General features: G+C 34.5%; 1 protein-coding gene across 1 annotated transcript; it reads right to left on the reverse strand.

Moving 5' to 3' along the window:
• Window positions 1-535: 535 nt before the first annotated feature.
• Window positions 536-5,201, reverse strand: LOC107950740 (cation/H(+) antiporter 18). The gene is made up of 4 exons (XM_016885692.2): window positions 5,065-5,201; window positions 3,198-3,459; window positions 2,124-3,125; window positions 536-2,020 (listed from the first exon to the last, which is right to left on the reverse strand). Exons 2-4 carry the CDS (start codon window positions 3,396-3,398, stop codon window positions 815-817), a joined length of 2,409 nt encoding a protein of 802 aa, XP_016741181.2. The 5' UTR covers window positions 3,399-3,459; window positions 5,065-5,201; the 3' UTR covers window positions 536-814.
• Between the last annotated feature and the right edge of the window lie 18,653 nt (window positions 5,202-23,854).

Below are 23,854 nucleotides of genomic sequence, written 5' to 3' on the forward strand. Positions count from 1 at the left end.
AGACATGCCAATTGTGGAGTGGCGATGGACTTAACAATATCTATCCTCGCGTTACTCCATTACCATCCCTATAGAAACCCACCCAAATAAAAAGGGTTAAATTTTGCTACTAGTTTTTCTACTTTAATTTGATCAATTTAATCCTTATAATTTTTAAAATTTGAAATTTTAATCCTAACCCAAATATTAGTTGTTAAATCCGTTTAGTTAAATTCAATTATTAGTCTTGCACTATATGTATAGTTGTAGATTTATCCATATTCTTTAATTAGATCATCCTAAGTCCTTAATACTTTTTGAATTTCAAAATTTCTATTTTGACACAAATGTTATTTATTAATCCATTAATTAGATTTTTAGTGAACAATATGTGAAAATAACAAAACTTAATAAATTTAACAATTTTCAAAAGGCTAAAATTTAATATTTAAAAAATATAAATACTAAAAATACTTTCATTAATATATAGGAATTAAATCCATAAGTTTCATAAAATATCAGAAGCAATAAATGAAATATGACTCCGACAATCTTAAAAGCCATATATATACGCTACAAAATTGTGTCTTCACTTGCATAACAGTTGACCGAATGAAGTCATTAATGAATAATAAAAAATTATTTAAATGAAAAGTTGCACACATTCTAACAAGATGTTTATTCAACGATATTGGCATAGTTTATATTCCCAACATAAAGTAAAAAAGCAATTTATTATTCAATTTAATTTTCATGATCATGGTTGGAATGAGATCATCATCATCATGATGTTGTACTTCGAACAATATGTACAAAGCAACGTTTAGTCAACGGTTCATGGACTTTCTACATCCCCTTCTGGAATCTCAGCTACCTTTGTGGAAGACGGTGATGGAGGAGGTGATTTCTTTGTGGTTCTATATTGTTGCACTACCAAAACAGATGCTGATGTTGAGAATTCTGGGGAAGTCAATGGGCTGCCTATTGCCCCTAATTCAAGGCACTCGGTCTTGGCAGCATTTAGTTTGGCTGTCGCAGTGACATGATTTTCAGGCATTTGGCCCACCACGAAAAGGTTGCATCGGCTGAATTCTCGAATCGCTTCAATGGTTTCCCTGGAGTTTCTTACTACTCTTTCTTCGTAACTTATTGAGTTTTCATTTGAGGTTTTGTTCTTGAATTCCATCAGGACTCGATCGTCACTTGTGTTTATATCAGCTGTGACGATCTCACCCGAAACTTCGGGGCCTGGTACGAAGCGAACAACGGTTAGACTGATGCCCGGGTGCTCGGCCATACGTGTGCCATAAGCGAGTGCTTCGCGATCGTCGTGTCCACCGAAGAACAAGACTGTTATGATGGAATCGACGTTGCTAGCTGATATATGCGTCGTTCCACCTAGACCACGATCAACTAAAATGCCAACCGAGCATGGTGCTTGTTCAAGAACTCGCTTGTTGACCAATTGGTAGTCAGTTCGGGTTGTCTCGAATGTTCCGTCTACCCTCTGGTGCTTATGGAAGGGAAGAATTATCATGGCTGCCCTTTTTCTTTCCGCACTTTCACAGATATCCTCATGCAAGCTAGAAATGGATGAGATCGCAGTCATCGGGCGGACCACCACTCGGCTTAGTTGCCTGAAAGTCTCGAAAGCAACCACAATTTGATCACCACCAGACTGTTTCACTTTATTCCAAAACGGTAACCCATTCTTTCTTGCCTTATGGACCATAAGCATGGCGGAAGGCCTTTCTGAGAGCTCCATGAGATGCAATGCATAAACACATAGTCCTTCCTTTTTCTCAGTACCACGTGAAGCCTCAATGAGATTAATCATAGTGGGAATGTTTCTATAACTGTGGAAGCAGGCCAATATACGAAGCTGAGAATTGCTCTCTTTCCTTTCAATTGTCTTGTGTTTGTAGTCTCCTTTACCTTGTCGTTTAGCTGGCTTATATACCGCCATCACAAGGGGAGTAGTTATAAAAGTTGTAAAGATGGCCATCAAAACCATGATTGCAAATGTTTGATCGTTTAAAACCTGCAAAATATCAATTTTAAAACATTGATTAACTGAGCTTATACATATATAAGGAAATGAATATAGAGGCCAATCCAATCTCAAATGAGTAATCAAGTTTCACCTTTCTGTCTTTACCGATGTTGAGAACGATGAGCTCCACCAAGCCTTTTGTATTCATAAGGAACCCGAGGGCTAAAGCCTCACTGAAAGGCACCTTGCATAGAAGGGAAACGGAGACAGTGCCGGCTATCTTTCCGAAACATGCGGTAATGATGACTAGAACAAGGAGGCCCCAAGACTGAGCCCCTTGAATTGTGGCAATATTTGTTTTCAATCCACTTGACACAAAATATAGAGGGAGAAAGAGGCCGGAAACAAGGTCTTCAACTTTTTCCACTAAGGCACCAGCAAATGGACCTTCTTTGGGGACAAGAACTCCAATTACAAAGGCACCAAACAAGGCATGGATTCCAATAAGGTCAGTAACAAAGCCTGCTGCCAAAACTGCTGTCAAAGTTGCACATACATACAATTCATTCACCGGTTCACCCTCAGGGCAACGTTGAACCATCCATTTGAATATAGGAGGGACAATGAATGTACATCCAACGACAAAACCAGTACCACACAAGAAAACCCACAATGATACAAGAGGAGAATTTCCGGTTCCTGATAAGGCAATGGCAAGAGCTAGCAAAATCCATGCAGCCACATCATTTACTGCAGCTGCTGACATTGCCATTCGGCCTATATCAGTGGTTAAAAGCTTCAGTTCAGCCAAAATACGGGCTAAGACAGGAAAGGCAGTGATGGATAGAGCAACCCCCATGAAGACGAGAAACGGAGCTTCATCGACACCCTTTGAGATAGTTGCGCGAAGGGCGTATGATGTTCCTATTCCTATCATAAAAGGTAGGCTAATCCCTGCAACTGCTATAGAAAGAGCTTTCTTTCCTGTGCGGCGAATTGATTTCGGATCCAACTCAAGACCGACGAGAAATAGAAAGAAAAGGAGACCAAGGTTGGCTAAAGTATCCAACACTGTATGGCTCTTAGCTGGGAAGATTGCATTCAGATAATTTTCGTTTCTACCAAGAACTGATGGACCAAGTAATATTCCACCCTACAAAAAAGATTCCAAGCCGTTAATTCTACCCCTATTGTTAATAAAAAAATCCTGAAGAGAGGAACTTACGACAATCTCGGCGATGACACGAGGCTGCCGTAGAGGCCTAAGAAGAAAAGCAAGAATACGAGTGAGTGCAACCACAAGGCATATCTGAAGGATGGCGAGAGGGAGTGCAAAATCCAAAGGGTTATCACCCTGGAACACCCCATTCGATGTGGCTTTCATTGGAGAAGGACAATGGCTTGAACTTGAAGTATTCGTAGCCATATTGCACCACTACCAGTACCGATAACGCTAACGAATCTGCTATTGATAAAATTCAGTCCACCTGATTATTGTATATACAACGGAAAACAATTAATTCAGGAAAGAAAGATTAAACTAGTAACATCAATAGTGCCATTTAAATCGAAATTATCATCTAAATCTTAAACTAATTATACTTGAGGAATCTCAAGTTATCACCTTCGAAAAATATCAAGCTCAAATCACAGAAAAAGCGGAGTTCAAGAAAAATAAAATAAAATAAAGATAAAGAATCTCCAGTTTCTGTAAAGTTCTTCTAAAAGGGTATACACTAAATATTTAGTAAATTAGAGCCTGCTACATTTATTATTAAATAATAAAATATACGAAACGTGTCAAGATTGTGGGATAACAAACAGTAAGATAAATTGACATAATATAACTTGGTAAAAAATAAATTAGAAAGTTACATTAAGTTTTAAAATATTGAAGTTTTCGGATTTTAAGCGTTCAATTTCAACTTGTCTCTCATATTATCTATGTTTAAGTCTAGCTATAAATTTTATTTAAATTTAAATCTAAATATATTTTAATCTTGTGTTTATCTTTAAAGAAAAAAACAAACTAAAATACATGCATCCATGATGTGTAACGGTGATTTTCTTAGTTCCCCATGCATTGAACTATATTAATTATAATAATAAATGTAAACAAATCTAAAAGTTTAAAAATTCATAAATTTAAAAGCTTATTTCCATTTTTGGAAAAATTGTAGATATTTTCTTAATTACCAAATTGTTGATATTAATTACGGTAATCCATTTCGGATATACTAATGAAAATATAAGGAAATTTACAAAAAGATATGAATAATAGTAATCTACATAAATTAAAAAAACGACAGTCTTAGCTTGATTGGCATGTGCATTGTTGCCAATGTAGGAGGACCTAGTATTTAAGTACAGTGAAGTACATTATCCTCTTATTTATGGGCTGGGGAGGGACTATGAGTAATTCTAAGCATTGTTTAAAAAAACAGCAGATATAATCAGAATCTATCACGACGAGATTGTTAAAGAATACATATGACAAAATTTTAATATGGTAAATAAGAAATACACTATCAATATATCAAATACTAATTGTATAAATAAAATGATATTAATTCATAAAAAAATATTTATATTAGTATCATCTAGTAGTGAATGAGAATCATTAAAACTAGGCACATGTTTGGGGGCATTAGGGTCTTTTCGAAGCAATTTACATACTTTTTCAACGTAGTTGACGTTAAATCAAAATATTTTGAGTTTTCCGCAAATGTCCTAAGCCAATTGCCTGCATTTGCTATGAATGCGTTTCCTAAAGCAATGATCTGAAAGCAAGATCTGTAATTCAAAATTTTGAGTCCTAGTTCCATCCATTCCCTCAAACTCGCCACAAATTTACGATCTCAACCACTCAAACAAGCGTAGAATCTCAACTATTATGAAAACACATGAATGATCCGTTTCAGTCTCATAATAGATATGAAATCATACTATCTCATAACTCTTTAAGAAGACGATATGTTTGCTTTTTCTTTCCCGATATTGTTACTGATGATTTTCTTAGTAACCAAACAGAAAACTTTACTTAAGAGAAAAACGAGAAGAAAAATGAAAGAGAAAAAGAGAGTACTACTTACCTGAAAAACTTGAGAGCACTGTTGTACTGTGAGAATCTCTTAATCACACTGGTTTTTTTTTCTATTCATATATGTGATGAGAAAAACCTCTCCTTTATAATCAGTGAAGAAATGATGCAATACAATTATGAAAGAATGAGAGCAGCCTGGCAAACCCAGCTTCCTTATATAGACCGTAGGGTGATCATTTAAATTCCAGTTTTGCCCTTTTATTATCAACAAGGCAATATTTAATTTAGTGAAGCAACAACCCTTGGCATACATAATTTTAGCAAAAGTTTATATAAGAATTAAATAAATTAAGATTAACTCATTTAGTTAGAAATTTTAAGATTTGGATTGATTTTAAGTTTTTAATTTACATAATCAATAAACTTCTTTCACTCTTTTAATAAAAAATTAGTATGGTTTGATGCTTTGTATTGAATTAATTGTTTATTTGTGTTAAATTATAGAATGAAAAGTTAAAGGTTAAGATATACTCTAAATCCTTATACACTTTATACATTTGCAATTTAGTCTCCATACTTTTATTTCAGGAACTTATTCCCTGTTTAATTAGGCAAATATGTCTATTTTAAAACGAAATGAGAGTTTTAGACCTTTTTCCCGAAATTCAGGGAAATAAAATATTTTTGGAGAGAGAAATAAAAAATGAGCCATGGGAAAAACGTTTTTTGAAAAATGCGTTTTCTTTTAATAAATTAGCTCTAGTTAAATGGTCAAATAATAGTGATTTCATCTTTGAGTTCCAAGTCTAATTCCTCTTCTAAGCATATTTGTATTTTGTTTTTTCATGTTGTTTCAAGCTTTATTTTATTTTATTTTATTTTACTTTTAATTCATCTTTTTAACTAATAACTCTTTTATCTATATAAATAAAATAATAAATATGTAATTATATAATAAAAATATATATTTTATATATGTCATTATGTTAAAAATATTTGTAACTAATAACTCCTTTAATTATATAAATAAATTAATAAATATATAAATATATAATAAAAAAATTTTGAAAAGAAACTGGGCTTTATTGATGAAAAAACAAAACGAAACATAAATCAATCCAAATCAAAGAAAAACAATCCAACAAAGAAACCAAAGCCCCAAAAAATAAGCCTAGAAAACAGCTCTCGAAGTGAACCAAAAACAACAAAAGAAACCCTAGTGAGTTGTCAATCAAACCCTATAGAGAAAGAACCCAAATGCTGAAAGGACGTCACCGTGAACAAGACAAATTAGGGAAACTGACAATAGCAAAACACAGTGAAGCAGCTACCAAATCCAAGAAGAGAGGAAACATGCAAACTGAAGCCCGCGTTCCAGCAGAGAGAGTCCATGCTCCCCCAGTCATGCGAACCACGAAAATAGTGAGCTCTCACTATTAGCCAAAACCCCCCGAAACCGGAAGTCGGCAAAGATGTTTCAACTGCCAGAGACACCTGATCCTGAGACAACCCTATCAAAGGCCACCGTCGTAGAAAGAAATGTAGGCTCCACACCCACTCTGTAAATAGAACCCCCATCCCGTAACCCCACTGATGCTAATTGATGGGCCACTCGATTTGCGATGCGAGGTACATGCGCAAAGTGAGAGGCACGAAGGTACACCATCATGGTAGCAATGTCACTGATGTAAGGCCCCAAAACTAATGTATTCATCTAAGGAGAGAGGAGCTTTTGAATCACCGTCAAAGAATCGCACTTGAAAATGACCGAATGGAACCCCAAATCCAAGACCAATCAAACTGCATGGTGACAAACCAGTGCCTCAGTGTTAAGAGTATAGATAAGGGCTGGGTAGCCAACTCTGTTGTTAAGCTAAACTATTAGTTGTTAGTCTGTTATTCAAAGTAGTTGAGTTTTTTAGTAGCAACAGTTACTTATTTGTTCTATAAATACTACTGTTATAATGTACAGAGAAACATACAATTCTAAATACAGAAGACTTTTCAACACTTAATACATTTTCACTTTAGTGTTTAGTAAGATTAGCATTTTACCTTATATGTTAACACTACACTTAAATTATCACACAAAATGGTAGGTGAATCTTCACTTTGAAGATGTAACTCCTTTAGTAACGAGACTAACTAAGTAACATCACTAGTTGTGGTAGCGAGAATTCGATATTCAGCCTCAGCCGTAGAACGTGAAACTGTTGACTGTTTCTTGGAGCTCTAGGAGACAGGTGTGTCACCAAAATACACACAGTAGCCTATCGTAGAATGACGATCATCAAAATCCAGTCCCCAGTTAGCATCTACAAAACCAACTAAAGATAGCCTGAAAGACGGACGAAAAACAATTCCATAATCAATTGTACCACACAAATATCGCAGGATTCGTTTCAAGACAACCAAATAAACAATAGTAGGTGAATGCATGAATTGGCAGATATGATTTACCACATAGGTAATATCAGGACAAGTCAGAACCACATATTGTGAAGCACCCGCAAGAATTCTGTATTCAGTAGGATCACCAAGACGATCTCCGTCATCCTTGGATAGAGTAGATAAGCTAACCATTGGAGTATGAACACTCTTTGCACGAGACATAGAACTCCAATCAAGTAGATCGTGAATATACCTTTTTTGACACAAATGAAGACATCCTGTGGAAGACTGAGCAACTTCAATTCCTAGAAAGTAGTGAAGATCACCTATATCTTTAAGTGAGAACTCATCATTCAACTGCTGAACAAAACTATTTATGCGGGAAGGTAAATTGCCAGTAATGATAATGTCATCCACATACACAAGCACATAAAGAGTGGAGTCAGTTGTAACTTTAAAAAATAGAGATGCATCAAATTTGGATAGAACAAAGCCAACAGAAAGAAAAAAATGCTTTAATTTATCAAACCAAGCACGCAGAGCCTGACGAATCCCATTTAAAGCTTTCTTCAGATGACAGACTAGAGGTTTTCCGTTTGAATCATACTGAACATATCCCGGAGGTTGATGAATGAACACCTCATTAGTAAGGTCACCATTCAAGAATGTATTATTCACATCAACTTGACAGAGTTGCCAACCTCTTGACACAGCAATAGACAGAATGACTTGAATAGTAGCAGGTTTGACTACAGGACTGAACGTTTCCTTGAAATCAAACCCAGGTACCTGAGAACACCATTTTGTAACTAACCGAGCCTTTAGACGAGCAATAGTGCCATCAGGATTTCTCTTAACTTTGAAAAGCCATTTACAGCCGATTACCTTGCGATCATGTGGTAATAAAACAAGATCTAAGGTGGAATTATTAATAAGTGCATCATATTTAGCTTGAGCTGCAGCACGCTATTATGTGGTAGAAAACACCTCTTTGATTGTGCGAGGTTCAACAGCCTCAACAGATAATGCCTTAGGCTTAAAGATGCCAGCCTTAGACTAAGTAACAATCAAATGAGTATTTAGTGGAGGCAGAACAGACGACGGTTGAGGAGAGGATGAATTAGTAGTGATAGGCACTACAGTGCTAAGTGGACCATCACCATTGGAGAAGGATAAATGACTATGAGGCTCTTGATCAGAAATGATCTCATCCGGTGGACCTAGACCTAAAGAAGAAGAAGGACAGAAACCAGGAGTGGAAGATGTTACAGGTGGTAGAATGGGCAAACACTCCACGGGTTGAGAAGAGATCTTCTTAACAAGAGGAACAAAAGTTGACATAAAACCAGACGAAGCCATAGCACCCATTATGACAGTCGAAGGAGACAAAAACTATTGCTCATCAAACACAACATGTCGAGAAACAATGACCTTACCATCCGACAAAAGACATTGGTAACCTTTGTATTGATAATTGTATCCCAAGAACGTACAAGGTTGGAACAAAAATCCAACTTATGTCGCAAAAATGGACGTAGATATGGAAAACAACAACTCCCAAATACTCGTAAATGACCATACGTGGGATCTCGACCACAAAGAGCCTTATATGGAGATTGTCCATTTAGAACCGAGGTAGAAAGATGATTGATAATATCAACAACACAACAAAATGCATAACTCCAATATTATATAGAAAGATTTTCTTGAGCTAAAAGCGTGATGCCCATGTCTACAATATGCCGATGTTTGTGTTCGACCACTCTATTCTATTCAGACGTATGTGGACAAGACAACTGATGAAGTATCCCTTGAGTTGCTAAAACTAACATGAAAGCACGAAATTCTCCGCCCCAATCACTCTGAAATTTTTTGATATCTTTCATGAACTAAGTTTTGACTAACTGCTGAAATTGAACAAAGCACTCTACTACTTGAAACTTTTTTCGAATAAGATAAATCCACGTAAATCGAATGCACATATCAATAAAAGACACATAATACCAATTGCGACCATATGCAATCGATGCAAGCCCTACAGATCAAAAATAACCAAGGCAAATAGATCACTATATTCAGTAGTAGAAGGGAGAAAAAACAATTTATGAGACTTCCCTTTTTGACATGCAATACAAATATTGTCAAAGGAACCTTTAACAAACACAATATTACATTTATCTAAAATGGATTTAATTACAGAAGCAGATGGATGACCAAGACGTTTGTGCCATAAAGTGAAAACACCATCCTTGTCACATTTATTCTGGGGTCCAATAGTAGAAGATGCTTCAACAGATTGAGCAGATGCAATTGGCGGAGAAAACTGATAGAGCCCATCACGAATGTGGCCTCTCAGTAAAATTTCTCGAGTCATGATGTCTTTAACAACACAATATGTCGGATGAAATTTAAAAACTACATTATTGTCAGTAGCAAACTGTGACACAAACAGAAGATTCTTTTGTATATTCGGGACACATAAAACATTGGATAAACGAAGCAATTTAGGCTGAGTAGGTAAAATTGAATGACCAATATATAAGATCTTGGGTAAAGTCACGTTACCCATTAAAAGAGAAGATGTACCTGAGTAAGGTGTAGAGCCATGCAAAACAGAGACATCTCGACAAACATGATAAGTAGCCCCTGAATCCGGATACCAAGATGCAGTTCCAACGGGCACAGGAATATACGATTCAATGCCATAATAGTTTGAATCGAATTGAGTGACATTTATATGAGACGCGGTGGAGTCAGAAACATCAGATGCATGCAAATCAGGGAGACAAGGAAGCCCAATGCAGATCATAACACCCCTAACCCGTATCCGTCGCTGAAAAAGGGTTACGAGGAACTACAGATCATAACACGGTTCAATACATACATTTATCAACAATTATCACATTGCAATTAATTTCATAAAATACTCTCCTAACATACTTAAAACGAGCATACCGCTATTAAACACTCTAAAACTACAACTAAATAAACATAATTAATTTAACTCATCACAAGGCATTCGGTCATGCATTTGCAACATTTAAACATCAATGACCTTGACACATATAATACCATTTCAACATCACATTTCGATACCATTTATCTCATTCAAATAAGGAACCAAAACTAATTTAATATATACTCAATTCATAACATAATCATGCAACCATTTTTAATTACATTTAGCCTAAACAGAACATACCAATTTCGCATGTTAATCTCACCAAATTAGCAACTATCAATACTAAACACAAACGCCAAAATTACATATTCACAACCAATTCATTTCTCATTTATTCGGCTAGCAAATTAGCCTCAAAATTCATACCAATTCCACCATTCAATATTAAGCTAAACATAATATTTCATAACCTAATACAAACATCAACATGTCATTTATAACTATATATATAACCAACGAAACAAACCTAAAACATAGTCATTATTCGCCATATAGAATCGTACCTAAATAACCAATATACAATCAATATATATTCATCATATAACCTATAGGAACATAAAAGAATACATCCATCATTTACCTCATTACTCAAACCAAATTATATGACCATCCACCACACAAGATATACCATATAACATACTTCCAAAATGAGCTATATATCATTATCAAGCCATTTTCGCATGGCTATATATATACACAGATCAAAATGAACCATACTGAAACTAGCCTATACATGCCATATTTACACAACCTCCATGAGTTCAAAAGTACCGAGAAATCGACTGGATAGTGTGATGCTTATCTCTAACGTCGTCTGAATTGAGCTAGCTAACGAACCTCTATAAAACACGAAAAAATAAACTGAGTAAGCATTAAAGCTTAGTAAGTTGATATATAACTAATAAGTAATCTGTTAAATAATTTTACCAATCCTCACAACATGTTCTTAAGATAATATAATCAAAATTTCACATAGTTCCACTATTTGCTCATGTGCACTTCAAGTTGTCTACTCGATTCATACTCATTAAATTATTTATATCTTGAGCTACGAAACTCCAAATTAAGATCCGTTTGATTTTCCCAAAACTAAACTCACATATCTTATTACCATAAAATTTTTAGAATTTTTGGTTTAGCCAATAAGCAAAGTTAATTCTTCAAAGTCGTCTCTGTTCTGCTGTCTGACAGTCCCAACCCTTATTCTCTAAAAATTAATTATCTCTTAGTACAGGATTCGGATGATATTCCCGTTTGTTTCTCTTGAAAATAGAATCATTAAGAATTTTAATCATATAAATTCTAACCCATAATTCTTTTTATACAATTTTTAATGATTTTCCAAAGTCAGAATAGGGGATTCCGAAATCATTCTGACCTTATCTCACAAAAATTCAAATATCTCATAATACGAGATTCTTTTCTTACACCGTTTCTTCTATGTGAAACTAGACTCAATAAGCTTTAATTTCATGACTTATTCAACCTCTAATACGATTCCCACAATTTTTAGTGATTTTCAAAGTTATATAATTGATGCTATCCAAAACTGTTTTATTGCAAATTTTATTCTTTCATAACTTCTTTCATACATTTCATAAAATCTCGTTTCCAGTTCCATACGTTCTCATAACACATATCATATTCCATCTATACAATTCATATAGATCATATTCTATTTCATTCTCAATCATATAATCGGAACAGTATAATGCCCGTTGGACCTAATGAAACATCGAAGGATACTCAGGTGATACACACTATGTGCATTAATCGGTAATCCATCAATTCATTAAAATTTCCACTCTTTTGAGCCATGATCGATAAGCTTATTCCGAGCTGAAGAACGGTAAGCTCTATCGAGTTGAAACAGTAAGCTCCTAAAAGATGATATATCGGTAAACTCATACGAGCTGTGGTGAATCCGCAACAAATGTAGGAGCTCGACCAAAACGGTAACCCTAGTGACATATCACTCGTATCCTACGATTTTTTATAGTTCAAACGAGGCTCGGTATTATTCAATTCATTTTAAATTAAGCAATTCAATATCATTTATTTCAACCATTCAATTCACAAATATATATATACATATTCATTTCATACAATTGCAATTAAATGAAAATTCGATTCTAATTATACGAACTTACCTCAAGTTACTTTAATGGAAATTATTGACTATTCGTCCGCTTTTCTTTTTCCCTGATCTAATCCTAATCTTGACTTATCTTAGTCTATATATTATCAAAATCAGCTTATTTAATCAATTTAGTCCAAAACACACATTAGGGATATTTTACACATTTTCCCCTAAACTTTTACATTTTACAATTTAGTCCCTATTTCAAAACAACACAAAATACACATAATTTCATTAAACCCATGCTTGGCCGAATTCAATACATGTTACTAGCAGCCCATATTATTAATTAATTCACACTTTTTACCACCACATTTCACATTTTATCAATTTAATTTCTTTTTGACATTTTTGTCAAAAATCACTTTACAAAACTTGTATATCTAACATTAAACCTTCATAATCTATCATTAAACACTTAAACAACCAAGAATTCAACAATGGCATCATTTGAAATCCATAACAGTTTCAAAAGTGAAGGTACGGGCTAGCTAGTACTAGTTGCAACGATCACAAAAACATAAAAATTATCAAAAACGGACAAAAATCACTTACCTATTGACAAAATAGGGTTGGCTGAACCTAGCTCAACAATGGCTTCCTTTTTCTCTTTTAATTTCGGTTGATGATGATGAATAAAAGACGAAGACTTGTTTTATTTCATTTTTTATCATTATTTTAAAAATTACTTAAATAACCTTTAAAAACATCACTAATTACACAAATGCCAAGCCATCACACCCCACTATCTCAATTAGTGGTCTAATTACCATATAAGGACTCTTACTTTAAGGTTCTATAGCTATTTAATACTTTTAACTATTAGACCTCAACTTTTGCACTTTACGCGATTTAGTCTTTTTTATCAAATTGAGCATGCAAACGATAAAATTTCTTAACAAAATTTTCATATGACTCTACTAACATGCTGTAAACATTAAAATAATAATAAAATTAATATTTTAACTTTAGATTTGTGGTCCCAAAACAACTTTTTGATTTGACCCAAAAACGGGCTGTTACATGTTTAGTTCGCCAATGAATAGATGGCCCAGACACATTACCAATACCATCACCCGATGCCCCAAGTTCATGACCATGGCTAAGATAATCACCAAATTCCACACAGTTCGAAATAGTCCCATTCAACCGAGAAGGAATGAGTGGCCTAATTGAAGGAAACACACGCCCAAACTCACAGCTTGGACCAGGCATAAAATGCTCACGACAAATGCCAGGCCTAACCAGCCTATCACAAGCAGACCTATAATGCTGACCAGGCCCATTTGGCCTATAAATCCCAACAGTAGCAGGCGCATGCGCAGGATGTGATGCAGGCCTGACTCTAAATTGAAACTGTGACCCAACGGATGGCCTATAATACACATCAGCAGCTTCCTGTAAAAACATATTAGAACCCCAAAAATGGTGAGAAGTGAGTGGTGCAGTATTTGGCCAAAATAGTCCTCCCGAACCAGTGCCCTGCTGCTCAACCAAGACCAAGCCAGGAGCCAGACCAGAGAACGATGACGGAAGCGACTCACCAGCACCACGACGATCAACCAAATTTGCAGCTCGAACCACTAATGACCTTTCATAACCATGATTATAATAGAAAAAGCACCGTTGGGAAAGATGGTTGAACCTTCCACAGATCTGACACTTTACATGGGACCAAAACCCTCGTTCGTGCTCTTCAAACAAAATGCGACCACTACGAACAGATTCCACTGGAATAGAAGATAGACCACCTGCTAGATTTGACGATGAACTAGTTTCCAAAATTTTAGCAAGAAGAGGTACATCTTAGATCACACGCTCCTGACAGCTTTCATACTCGAGTAGCACATTCACAAGACGTTGAAATGGTAAAGGCTCCGATGAGAACGAAGCTAAGGTAAGAACGACATCGAATTCTGGAGGTAAGCCTGCAAGTACAATTTTGACCTTTTCTGTATCTGATATTTGAGTACCGGATGCCTCTAATAAGGCACTAACATTTTGAATCTTTGCAAGGTACTCCTTGATCGAGAAACTGCCCTTTTTAAGCTAGTAAAGATTGTGATGAAGATGAGAAAGTTTCGTACCTGTAACTTCATCGAAGAGTCAAGTGGCGATACTCCACACATCACAGGCCGACCGAGCCTTTGTAAAGGAAAATAGCAGGGAGGAACTAACCGTGGAGAGCAACCAGGAAGTGAGTAACTTGACCTGGTGCAAAAACGCCGAGGCATCTGGATTTGGAACTAGAAAACCCTCCAAAGACGACACAAATCATGGTGGAGCAGGCAACGTTCCATCTAAAAATCCGGTCAACTTGTAGCCTTCAATAATCAACCTAACATGCTGCTTCCACTTAACAAAATTATGTTCATCCAACTTGACAGTCTCATGGCGAGGAAATGATTAACAAGTTTAGCCCTGGTGAACGCCGGATGTGCATGATCGATGGAGACAGAATCATCAGATGCTGTGGTGGCCATGTAGGCAACGACGAACAGATCCCAACACCTTAGGCGACTGATACCAATATGTTAACATATAAGGTAAAATGATAATTCTGGAATGGGCCTGGTCAGCATTATGGGTTAGCTTGTGATAGGCTGGTTAGGCCTGGTGTTTATCGTGAGCATTTTATGCCTGGCCAAGCCATGAGTTTGGGCGTGTGTTTCCTTCGGTTGGGCCACACATTCTTTCTTGACCGAATGAGCCTGTTTTGAACTGTGTGGAATTTGGTTATTATCTTAGCCGTGGTCGTGAACTTAGGGCATCGGGTGATGGTATTGGTAATGTATGTGGGCCATCTATTCCTTAACAGACTAAACTAAAGGCCCGTGTGTACACTGGATCTGATCCCTGCATTGGGCTTCCTCATCTCCCTAACTTGCATGCATCTGATGTTTTTGACTCCACCCCGTCTTATATAAATACCTCTCAATTTGATTTAAACTGTGATGGCATTGACTCGTATATTCCTGTGCCCGTTGGAACTGCATCTTGGTATCCGAATTCAGGGGTTACTCGTCATGTTTGTCGAGATGCCTCTACTTTGCATGACTTCACACCTTACTCAGGTACATCTTCTCTTTTAATGAGTAACAAGACTCTCGCAAAGATCTCATATACTGGTCAGTCGGTTTTACCTACTCAGTCTAAATTGCTTCGTTTATCCAATGTTTTATGTGTCCCGAATATACGAAAGAATATTCTGTCTGTGTCTTAGTTTGCTACTGACAATAATGTGTTTTTTTTAATTTCATCCGATATATTGTGTTGTTAAGGACATCGTGACTCGAGAAGTTTTACTAAGGGGCCACATTTGTGATGGGCTCTATCATTTTTCTCTGCTAGTTGCATCTGCTCAGTCTGTTGAAGCATCTTCTACTATTGGACTCCAGAATAAATGTGACAAGGATGGTGTTTTCACTTTATGGCATAAACGTCTTGGTCATCCATCTACTTCTGTAGTTAAATCCATTTTAGATAAATGTAATATTGTGTTTGTTAAAGGTTCGTTTGACAATATTTGTACTGCCTGTCAAAAAGAGAAGTCTCATAAATTACCTTTTCTCCCTTCTACTACTGAATATAGTGATCCATTTGCCTTGGTTGTTTCTGATCTGTGGGGGCCTGCATCAGTTGCATGTGGTCGTAATTGGTATTATGTGTCTTTTATTGATATGTGCACTCGATTTATGTAGATTTATCTTATTCGAAAAAAGTCTCAGGCAGTAGAGTGCTTTATTTAGTTTCAGCAGTTAGTCAAAACTCAGTTCGGAAAGATATCAAACAATTTCAAAGTATTGGGACAGAGAATTTCGTGCTTTCACGTCAGTTTTAGCAACTCAAGAGATACTTCATCGGTTGTCTTATCCACATACATCTGAACAGAATGGAGTGGTCGAACGCAAACATTGGCATATTGTAGACATGGGTATCACGTTTTTGGCCCAAGCAAATCTTTCTATAGGATATTAGGGTTATGTGTTTTGTTGTGCTGTTCATTTTATCAATCGTTTTCCTACCTCGGTTCTAAATGGACAATCTCCATATAAGGCTCTTTATGGTCGAGATCCCATGTATGATCATTGACGAGTATTTGGGTGTTGTTGTTTTCCATATCTACGTCTGTTTCTACGTCATAAGTTGGATTTTCGTTCTCAACCTTGTACGTTCTTGGGATATAGTTCTCAATACAAAGGTTATCAATGTCTTTTGCCAGATGGTAAGGACATTGTTTCTCGAGATGTTGTGTTTGATGAGTAACGATTTTTGTCTCCTTCGACTGTCACAACGGGTGCCATGGTTTCGTCTGGTTCTATGTCAACTTTTGTTCCTCTTGTTAAGAAGGGCTCTTCTCAACCCGTGGAGTGTTTGCCCATTCTACCCACTGTAACATCTTCCACTCCTAATTTTTGTCCTTCTTCTTATTTGGGTACAGGTCCACCGAATGAGATCATTTCTGATCAAGAGCCACATAGTCCTTTATCCTTCTCCAATGGTGATGGTCCATTTAGTACTATAATTTCTATCACACTAATTCATCCTCTCTTCAACCGTCGTCTGAGCTACCTCCACTAAATACTCATTTAATGGTTACTCGGTCTAAGGTTGACATCTTTAAGCCTAAGGCATTATCTGTTGAGGCTGTTGAACCTCGCACAATTGAAGAGGCATTTTCTACCACAGAATGACGTACTACAACTCAAGCTGAATATGATGCACTTATTAATAATTCCACCTGGGATCTTATTTCATTACCGCATGATCGTAAGGTAATCAACTGTAAATGGCTTTTCAAAGTCAAGAGAAATCCTGATGGCACTATTGCTCATCGAAAGGCTAGGTTAGTCGCAAAAGGGTGTTCTCAGGTACCTGGCTATGATTTCAAGGAAACGTTCAGTCCTGTAGTCAAACCTGCTACTATTTGTGTCATTCTGTCTATTGCTGTGTCAAGAGGTTGGCAACCCCATCAAGTTGATGTGAATAATACGTTCTTGAATGGTGACCTTACTGATAAGGTGTTCATGCATCAACCTCTGGGATGTTCAGTGTGATTCGAACAGAAAACCTCTAGTCTGCCATCTGAAGAAAGCTTTATATGGGCTTCATCAGGCTTCGCGTACTTGGTTTGATAAATTAAAGCATTTTCTTCTTTCTGTTGGCTTTGTTCTATCCAAATATGATGCATCTCTATTTGTTAAAGTTACAACTGACTCCATTCTTTATGTGCTTGTGTATGTGGATAGCATTATCATTACTGGCAATTTACCTTCTTGTATAAATAGCTTTGTTCAGCAGTTGAATGATGAGTTCTGACTTAAAGATATGGGTGATCTTCACTACTTTCTAGGAATTGAGGTTACTCGGTCTTCCATAAAATGTCTTCATTTGTGTCAGAAAAAGTATATTCAGATCTATTTGACCGGAGTTCTATGTCTTATGCAAAGAGTGTTCATACTCCAATGGTTAGCTCATTTACTCTGTCCAAGGATGACAGAGATCGTCTTGGTGATCCTACTAAATACAGAAGTCTTGTTGGTGCTTTATAGTATGTGGTTCTGACTCGTCCTGATTTTGCCTATGTAGTAAATCATATCTGCCAATTCATGTATACACCTACTACTGTTCATTTGGTTGCCTTGAAACGAATCCTACGATATTTGTGTAGTACAATTGATTATGAGGTTGTTTTTCGTCTGTCTACCAGGCTATCTTTAGTTTGTTTTGCAGATGCTAACTGGGGACTGGATTTTGATGATCGTCGTTTTACGATAGGCTACTGTGTGTATTTTGGTGATGCACCTGTCTTTTGGAGCTCCAAGAAATAGTCAACAATTTTACGTTCTACGGTTGAGGCAGAATATCGAAGTCGTGCTACCGCAACCAGTGATGTTACTTGGTTAGTCTCGTTACTAAAGGAGTTACATCTTTAAAGTGAAGATTCACCTACCATTTGGTGTGATAATTTAAGTGCAGTTACTTTGGCTGCTAATCCTGTTTTACATTCCAAATTTAAACATGTTGAGCTTGATCTATTTTTTGTTCGCGAAAAGGTAGTTGATGGCTCCATTATTGTTTGTAATGGCCCAAATTCAAGGTTATCAGAATAGTGGTTTCGTAACCACAAATCTGATTTAAAGAGAAATTTATTTTAATATTTTTTGCATGAATATTGGTATGATAGGAAAATCGTATGAAAAAATTGATAGAAAAATTTTACCGATTTAGTGGTTAGTTAGAAAAAGAAAGTATTGAATAAATTGGGTAAAAATAAGGTATCGAGACCTCGATCTCGTAAAATCAAGTCAAAAATATTTTATAAATATTTACGAAGTGTTAGTAAAATGGTATTAACATTTCGTTAGAAAATTTTAATGTTTGGGTAGTCAATTAAGTAAAAAGGACTAAATTGAAAAAGGTGTAAAAGTTACTAGAAGGATTAAATAGCTCAATTGTTAAATGAGGAGGGACATAAATTGCAAATAACCCAAAAATGAGATATTTTGGGCGGCAATAGCTGAGAAAAATCAGGAGAATTGAAGAATTAAGGGTAAAATTGGAATATTACAAAAATTTGCTTTAAAAGTTAGGACTAAAGTGGATTATCTAGAATTCTCTTCATATTTTCTGCACTCTCATCAGCCAAAAATGTCCTAAGGGTTTCTTCAAGCTGGTTTTTATAATTTTTTCCCCAAGTGAGTTAATTCTTGCCTTTTTCTTGTAATTTTTGTGTTTCTAAGACTTTTACAACTAGGTCCTATTACTAAATTCATTAGCTTTTGATTTTATGAATGAAATGGAAAGTTGCTATGAATATGTGCTGGAAGTTTATGATGAAATAGGATGAAAGTGAAGCTTTAATTTGTTTATAAGATGATTTTACTAGGTGATTTCAATAGAAATTGATTCGTAGGACTTAATTGTGAAAAAGTTTGGAATTAAAGTCTAATGCTAAAATTTTGATTTCCAAAGGTTATAAGGTAGTTTAAAGTGATAGAATAAAGTGTTAATGGAGAAAAATCAGCTCAATTGAGAGGTTAATTGAGCAGGGATGAAATTATCATTTATTGAAAGTTTAGGGAAAAATGGTAATTAACCTCATGCACTAAAACAGTTTGGACAGCAGCAGTAGGTTAACTTTGAAAAATCACCAAAAATTTGTAGAAATTGAATTATAGGATGAATAAAATATGAAATTAAATCTTATTGAGTCTAGTTTCTTATAAAAAAATGGTGTAAGCAATGGAATTGTAAATCATGAGATATAATAGGTTTTATGAGACAAGGTCAGAATGAATTCGGGTTCCCCTGTTCTGACTTTATAAAATCATTAAAAATTGTAAAAAAATGATTATGAGTTATAATTTATATGGTTAGAATCCTTGATGAGTATATTTTCAGAAGAAACAAACGGAAATATCATCAAAATTCTGTACAATGAGATAATTAATTTTTAGTGAAGAGGGGTCGGAACTGTCAAACAATGAAACAGGTGAAACTTTAAAGAATAAACTGTACTTATTGGCTACACTAAAAATTCTTAAAATTTTATGGTAAGAATATATGTGAGTCTAGTTTCAGGTAAAATTAACGGATCTTGATTTGGAGTTCCGTAGCTCAAGATATAAATAATTTAGTGACTGTGACTCAGTGAGACAGCTTTGAATGCACTATAAATAATAATGGAATTACACATGAACATGAAATGTATTAGATTAATGATCAAATTTATTTATTTAGATCCGAAAAATTCAAATACGAAGCAAGATCGAGGGAAAGAAAAAGTTTGGGATTAGTAGATTTTTGGTTACGAACAAGTATCGAGGTAAGTTCGTGTAACTTGAATTATATTCCTAAATGTTTGAAATGTTTGTTATTGATGTGAATATGAGTTGGATGTTTATTGTATGATAATTGATGAAGTAGTGATATACTTGATGAAAAGAGGAAATAAATCCCGGTTGAATGAAAGGAAAATTCGATGGATCTCTGAAAAGGAAATGACGGTAAAAAGGATCTAGCCCGGACAAGTGATCCTATCCTGATATAGCCCTCCCGAAGAATATGTGAAAAATGGATTTAGCCCAGACGGGTAATCTGAGTTAGGGTCTGAATTTAGCCTGGACTGGTAATTCAGATCCAAGCTCATGAGAGTAATTGTCGTTGCAGGGGATTTAGCCTGGACTAGTAATCCCAACAATACTCTATGAGTTTATATTACAGGGGATTTAGCCTGGACTAGTAATCCCGCTGTAAGGATGAGGTTCGCGGGAGTGTGCTCTCTGAAATGGAAATGTGCGCACATGAATATGAATTGATGGACCCGGAATTTGTACACTTAGGTGTACCCCTGAAAATCCATCGAAATTCCAAGTAGCTCAACGGGATAAATATGGAAAAATAACAAGGAAATGGAAATCATGGAATTGATGAGCTCATCAATCATGGTATAAATTATTGATACATGGAAATTATTGGACTAATTTGAATGTTGGGTTTGTGCATGATAGGGGAATAATGTATGGAATGGGTGTATGAATGTTATTACATTGTATGGAAAATATTAGGTAAGTATAATTCTTGTTACATGAGCTTACTAAGCACAAAGTGCTTACCCTGTTTCTTTTTCCCATGTTTGTAGAGTTAAGAGCTCGGAGGTCGGATTTGGTCGGAGACGCATCACACTATCAACCTCAAGATCTCGGTATATAAAGAAACTTTATTTTGAAAATCAATGGCATGTATAAGCTAGTAAAATAGATGTTAATGTGAAATAAATGTATGGTTAGCTATTGGTATGGCTAACCGCGGCTAATATTAGCCCCACAAATTAGATTAGCATGAAGTGTTTGTCATAAAAGGGAAGACAATCCCTTGCAGCATATAAGAAAAAGATATGGACTTAGAGGGTCACCCTGTTAAAGACCTCGACCCGGAGAAAAAGGACTACTGAGCTCCCCATTCATGGACACCAAGTAAGAAACAGATCAAACGCAATAAAGAAGGAGACACACCCAACAGTCCGAAAATCCCATTTTCAGCAACATTTGCTAAAGAAAATCTCACTCCACTCGATCATATGCCTTGCTCATATCCAACTTTAAGGCAAAATTTCCTTTCCTCCCCTACCGCTGGCGCCAAAACACATCAAGGATCTCATAGGCTAAAAAAATACTGTCCGTAATCAGCCTCCCAAGAACAAAAGCACTCTGAACCTCATCCACACACAACCGGAGAACCGACTGAAACCTATTCACCAGAGTCTTCGAAATATAAATTTTTAATATTGATCATTATGTTAAATATATTTTATTTTTTTAAAACATCAACTAATTTTTTATATATTTTTCTTTATATATAATATTTATATGTCAAATATTTATTTTCTCCACCTACACTTTGGGTGTGGCGATTTCTAATATTATAAAATCAAATAATTATTTCAAATACCATTATTATTTTTATATGTAAAATATTTCAAATATCATTGTTTTTCATATACATTGTGAGTATGGTAAATTCTAATATTATAAAATCAATTAATTATTTAAAATATCATTATTTTTAGTAAATATAATTTTTATATGTTAAATACTTATTTTCCAATCCAAATCATGAGTGTAGTAAATTTTAATATTATATATTTTGTATGTGTATTTGAAATATTTCACATATTTCACATAATGATATTTGAAATAATTATTTGATTTTATAATATTAGAAATCACCATACTCACAATATAGGTGGAAAAATAAATATTTGACATATAGATATTATATATAAAGAAAAATATATAAAAAAATTAGATGATGTTTTTAAAAAATAAAATACATTTAACATAATGATAAATATAAAAAAATATTTTTATTATATAATTATATAATTATTAATTTATTTATATAAATAAAGGAGTTATTAATTAGAAATATTTTTAACATAATGATATATTTAAAATAGATATTTTATTATATAATTACATATAATTATTTTATTTATATAAATAAAAGATTTATTAATTAAAAAGATGAATTAAAAATAAAAAAACTTGAAAACAATATATTTATTACTTACAAAACATTAATTAGAAATAATAAAAAAAAAGCTTGAAACAGCATAATACAAAAAATACAAATATGCTTAAAAAAGGACTTAAATTTGAGACTCAAAGATGAAATCACTATTAATTGACCGTCTAACCAAATGAATTAATGTATCAAAAGAAAACATGCTTTATAAAAAGCGTTTTCCAAAAAGTGCTTTTCCAGAACATGTTTTCATTTTCTCTATCAAAAAATGACCTATTTTCCTAAATTTTAGGAGAAAAAGTCTCAAACCCTCATTTCATTTTAAAATCGGCATATTTACCTAATTAAACCCTTATTTCCTCTATTTTTCAAATTTAAAAGTTCAGCTTCAATTGTTACCACTATTCAAATTATTTTATTAAATTTATTGGTGTGACATTTTGAAATTAAAAAAAAAAATTGGCAATGATGTAACAAAAAAAAATGTTGAATTGTAATTTCTTCTTAAAACTTCCATTTGAATTGATTATGATAAAAAAAATTGTTGGAATAGTGTTCTTCAGAAAAAGTGACGTTGATATTGTAATTGAAATAATTAACAACATTAGTTATTTAGACTAATTGATGACATTATAAAAGTAGAGAGACCAAATTATATCAAAATTAAAACATATAGATTCAATCCAAATTTCAACATAGAACAAGGGTCAAAACTAAAATTTGACCATTGCCTTATAATGTCAGAAAAAGGCAAACCCAAAAAAGTGTCTGCCTCTAAGACCCTTAGGGCATAAATTATATACAAATAGGTAACATTTTAATCGAAAAATTAACTATATTAACTATTTTGCCTAACTAGTAACATTATAAAAATATAATGACCAAATTATATTAGAAATTATAGCACAATCAACTCTTTCTATAACAATCTCATTTGTTTGCCAAGATTTTGCCTGCTATAGAAAGGCAATTATTATACACCTATAACAATATATTGTTATAGAGAGAATTATTGTAAGCCCACCATAAAATTTATATAGTAAATTTTCATAAAATAAAGAAAATGAAAAATTGTAACACCCCAAATCCGGTATGGACGTTATGACTAAATCTGGAGATGCTACGTAAAACAGTAGTAAATCCGGTTCCCGTATATTTTGAAAAACATAGTAAACTTTTGTTACCTAAAAACCTGTTTTATTAAAAAAAAGTATTTGATATAACTATTTAATTGAAAATGTTGTTTATTTACATCTTCAAAATAAAACGAAAACTTTACAACGGAAATTCTTAGGTCATTATATTTTGGAAAACAAA

Source organism: Gossypium hirsutum, chromosome D03 (genome assembly GCF_007990345.1).
Source record: "Gossypium hirsutum isolate 1008001.06 chromosome D03, Gossypium_hirsutum_v2.1, whole genome shotgun sequence".
Lineage (NCBI taxonomy): Eukaryota > Viridiplantae > Streptophyta > Magnoliopsida > Malvales > Malvaceae > Gossypium > Gossypium hirsutum.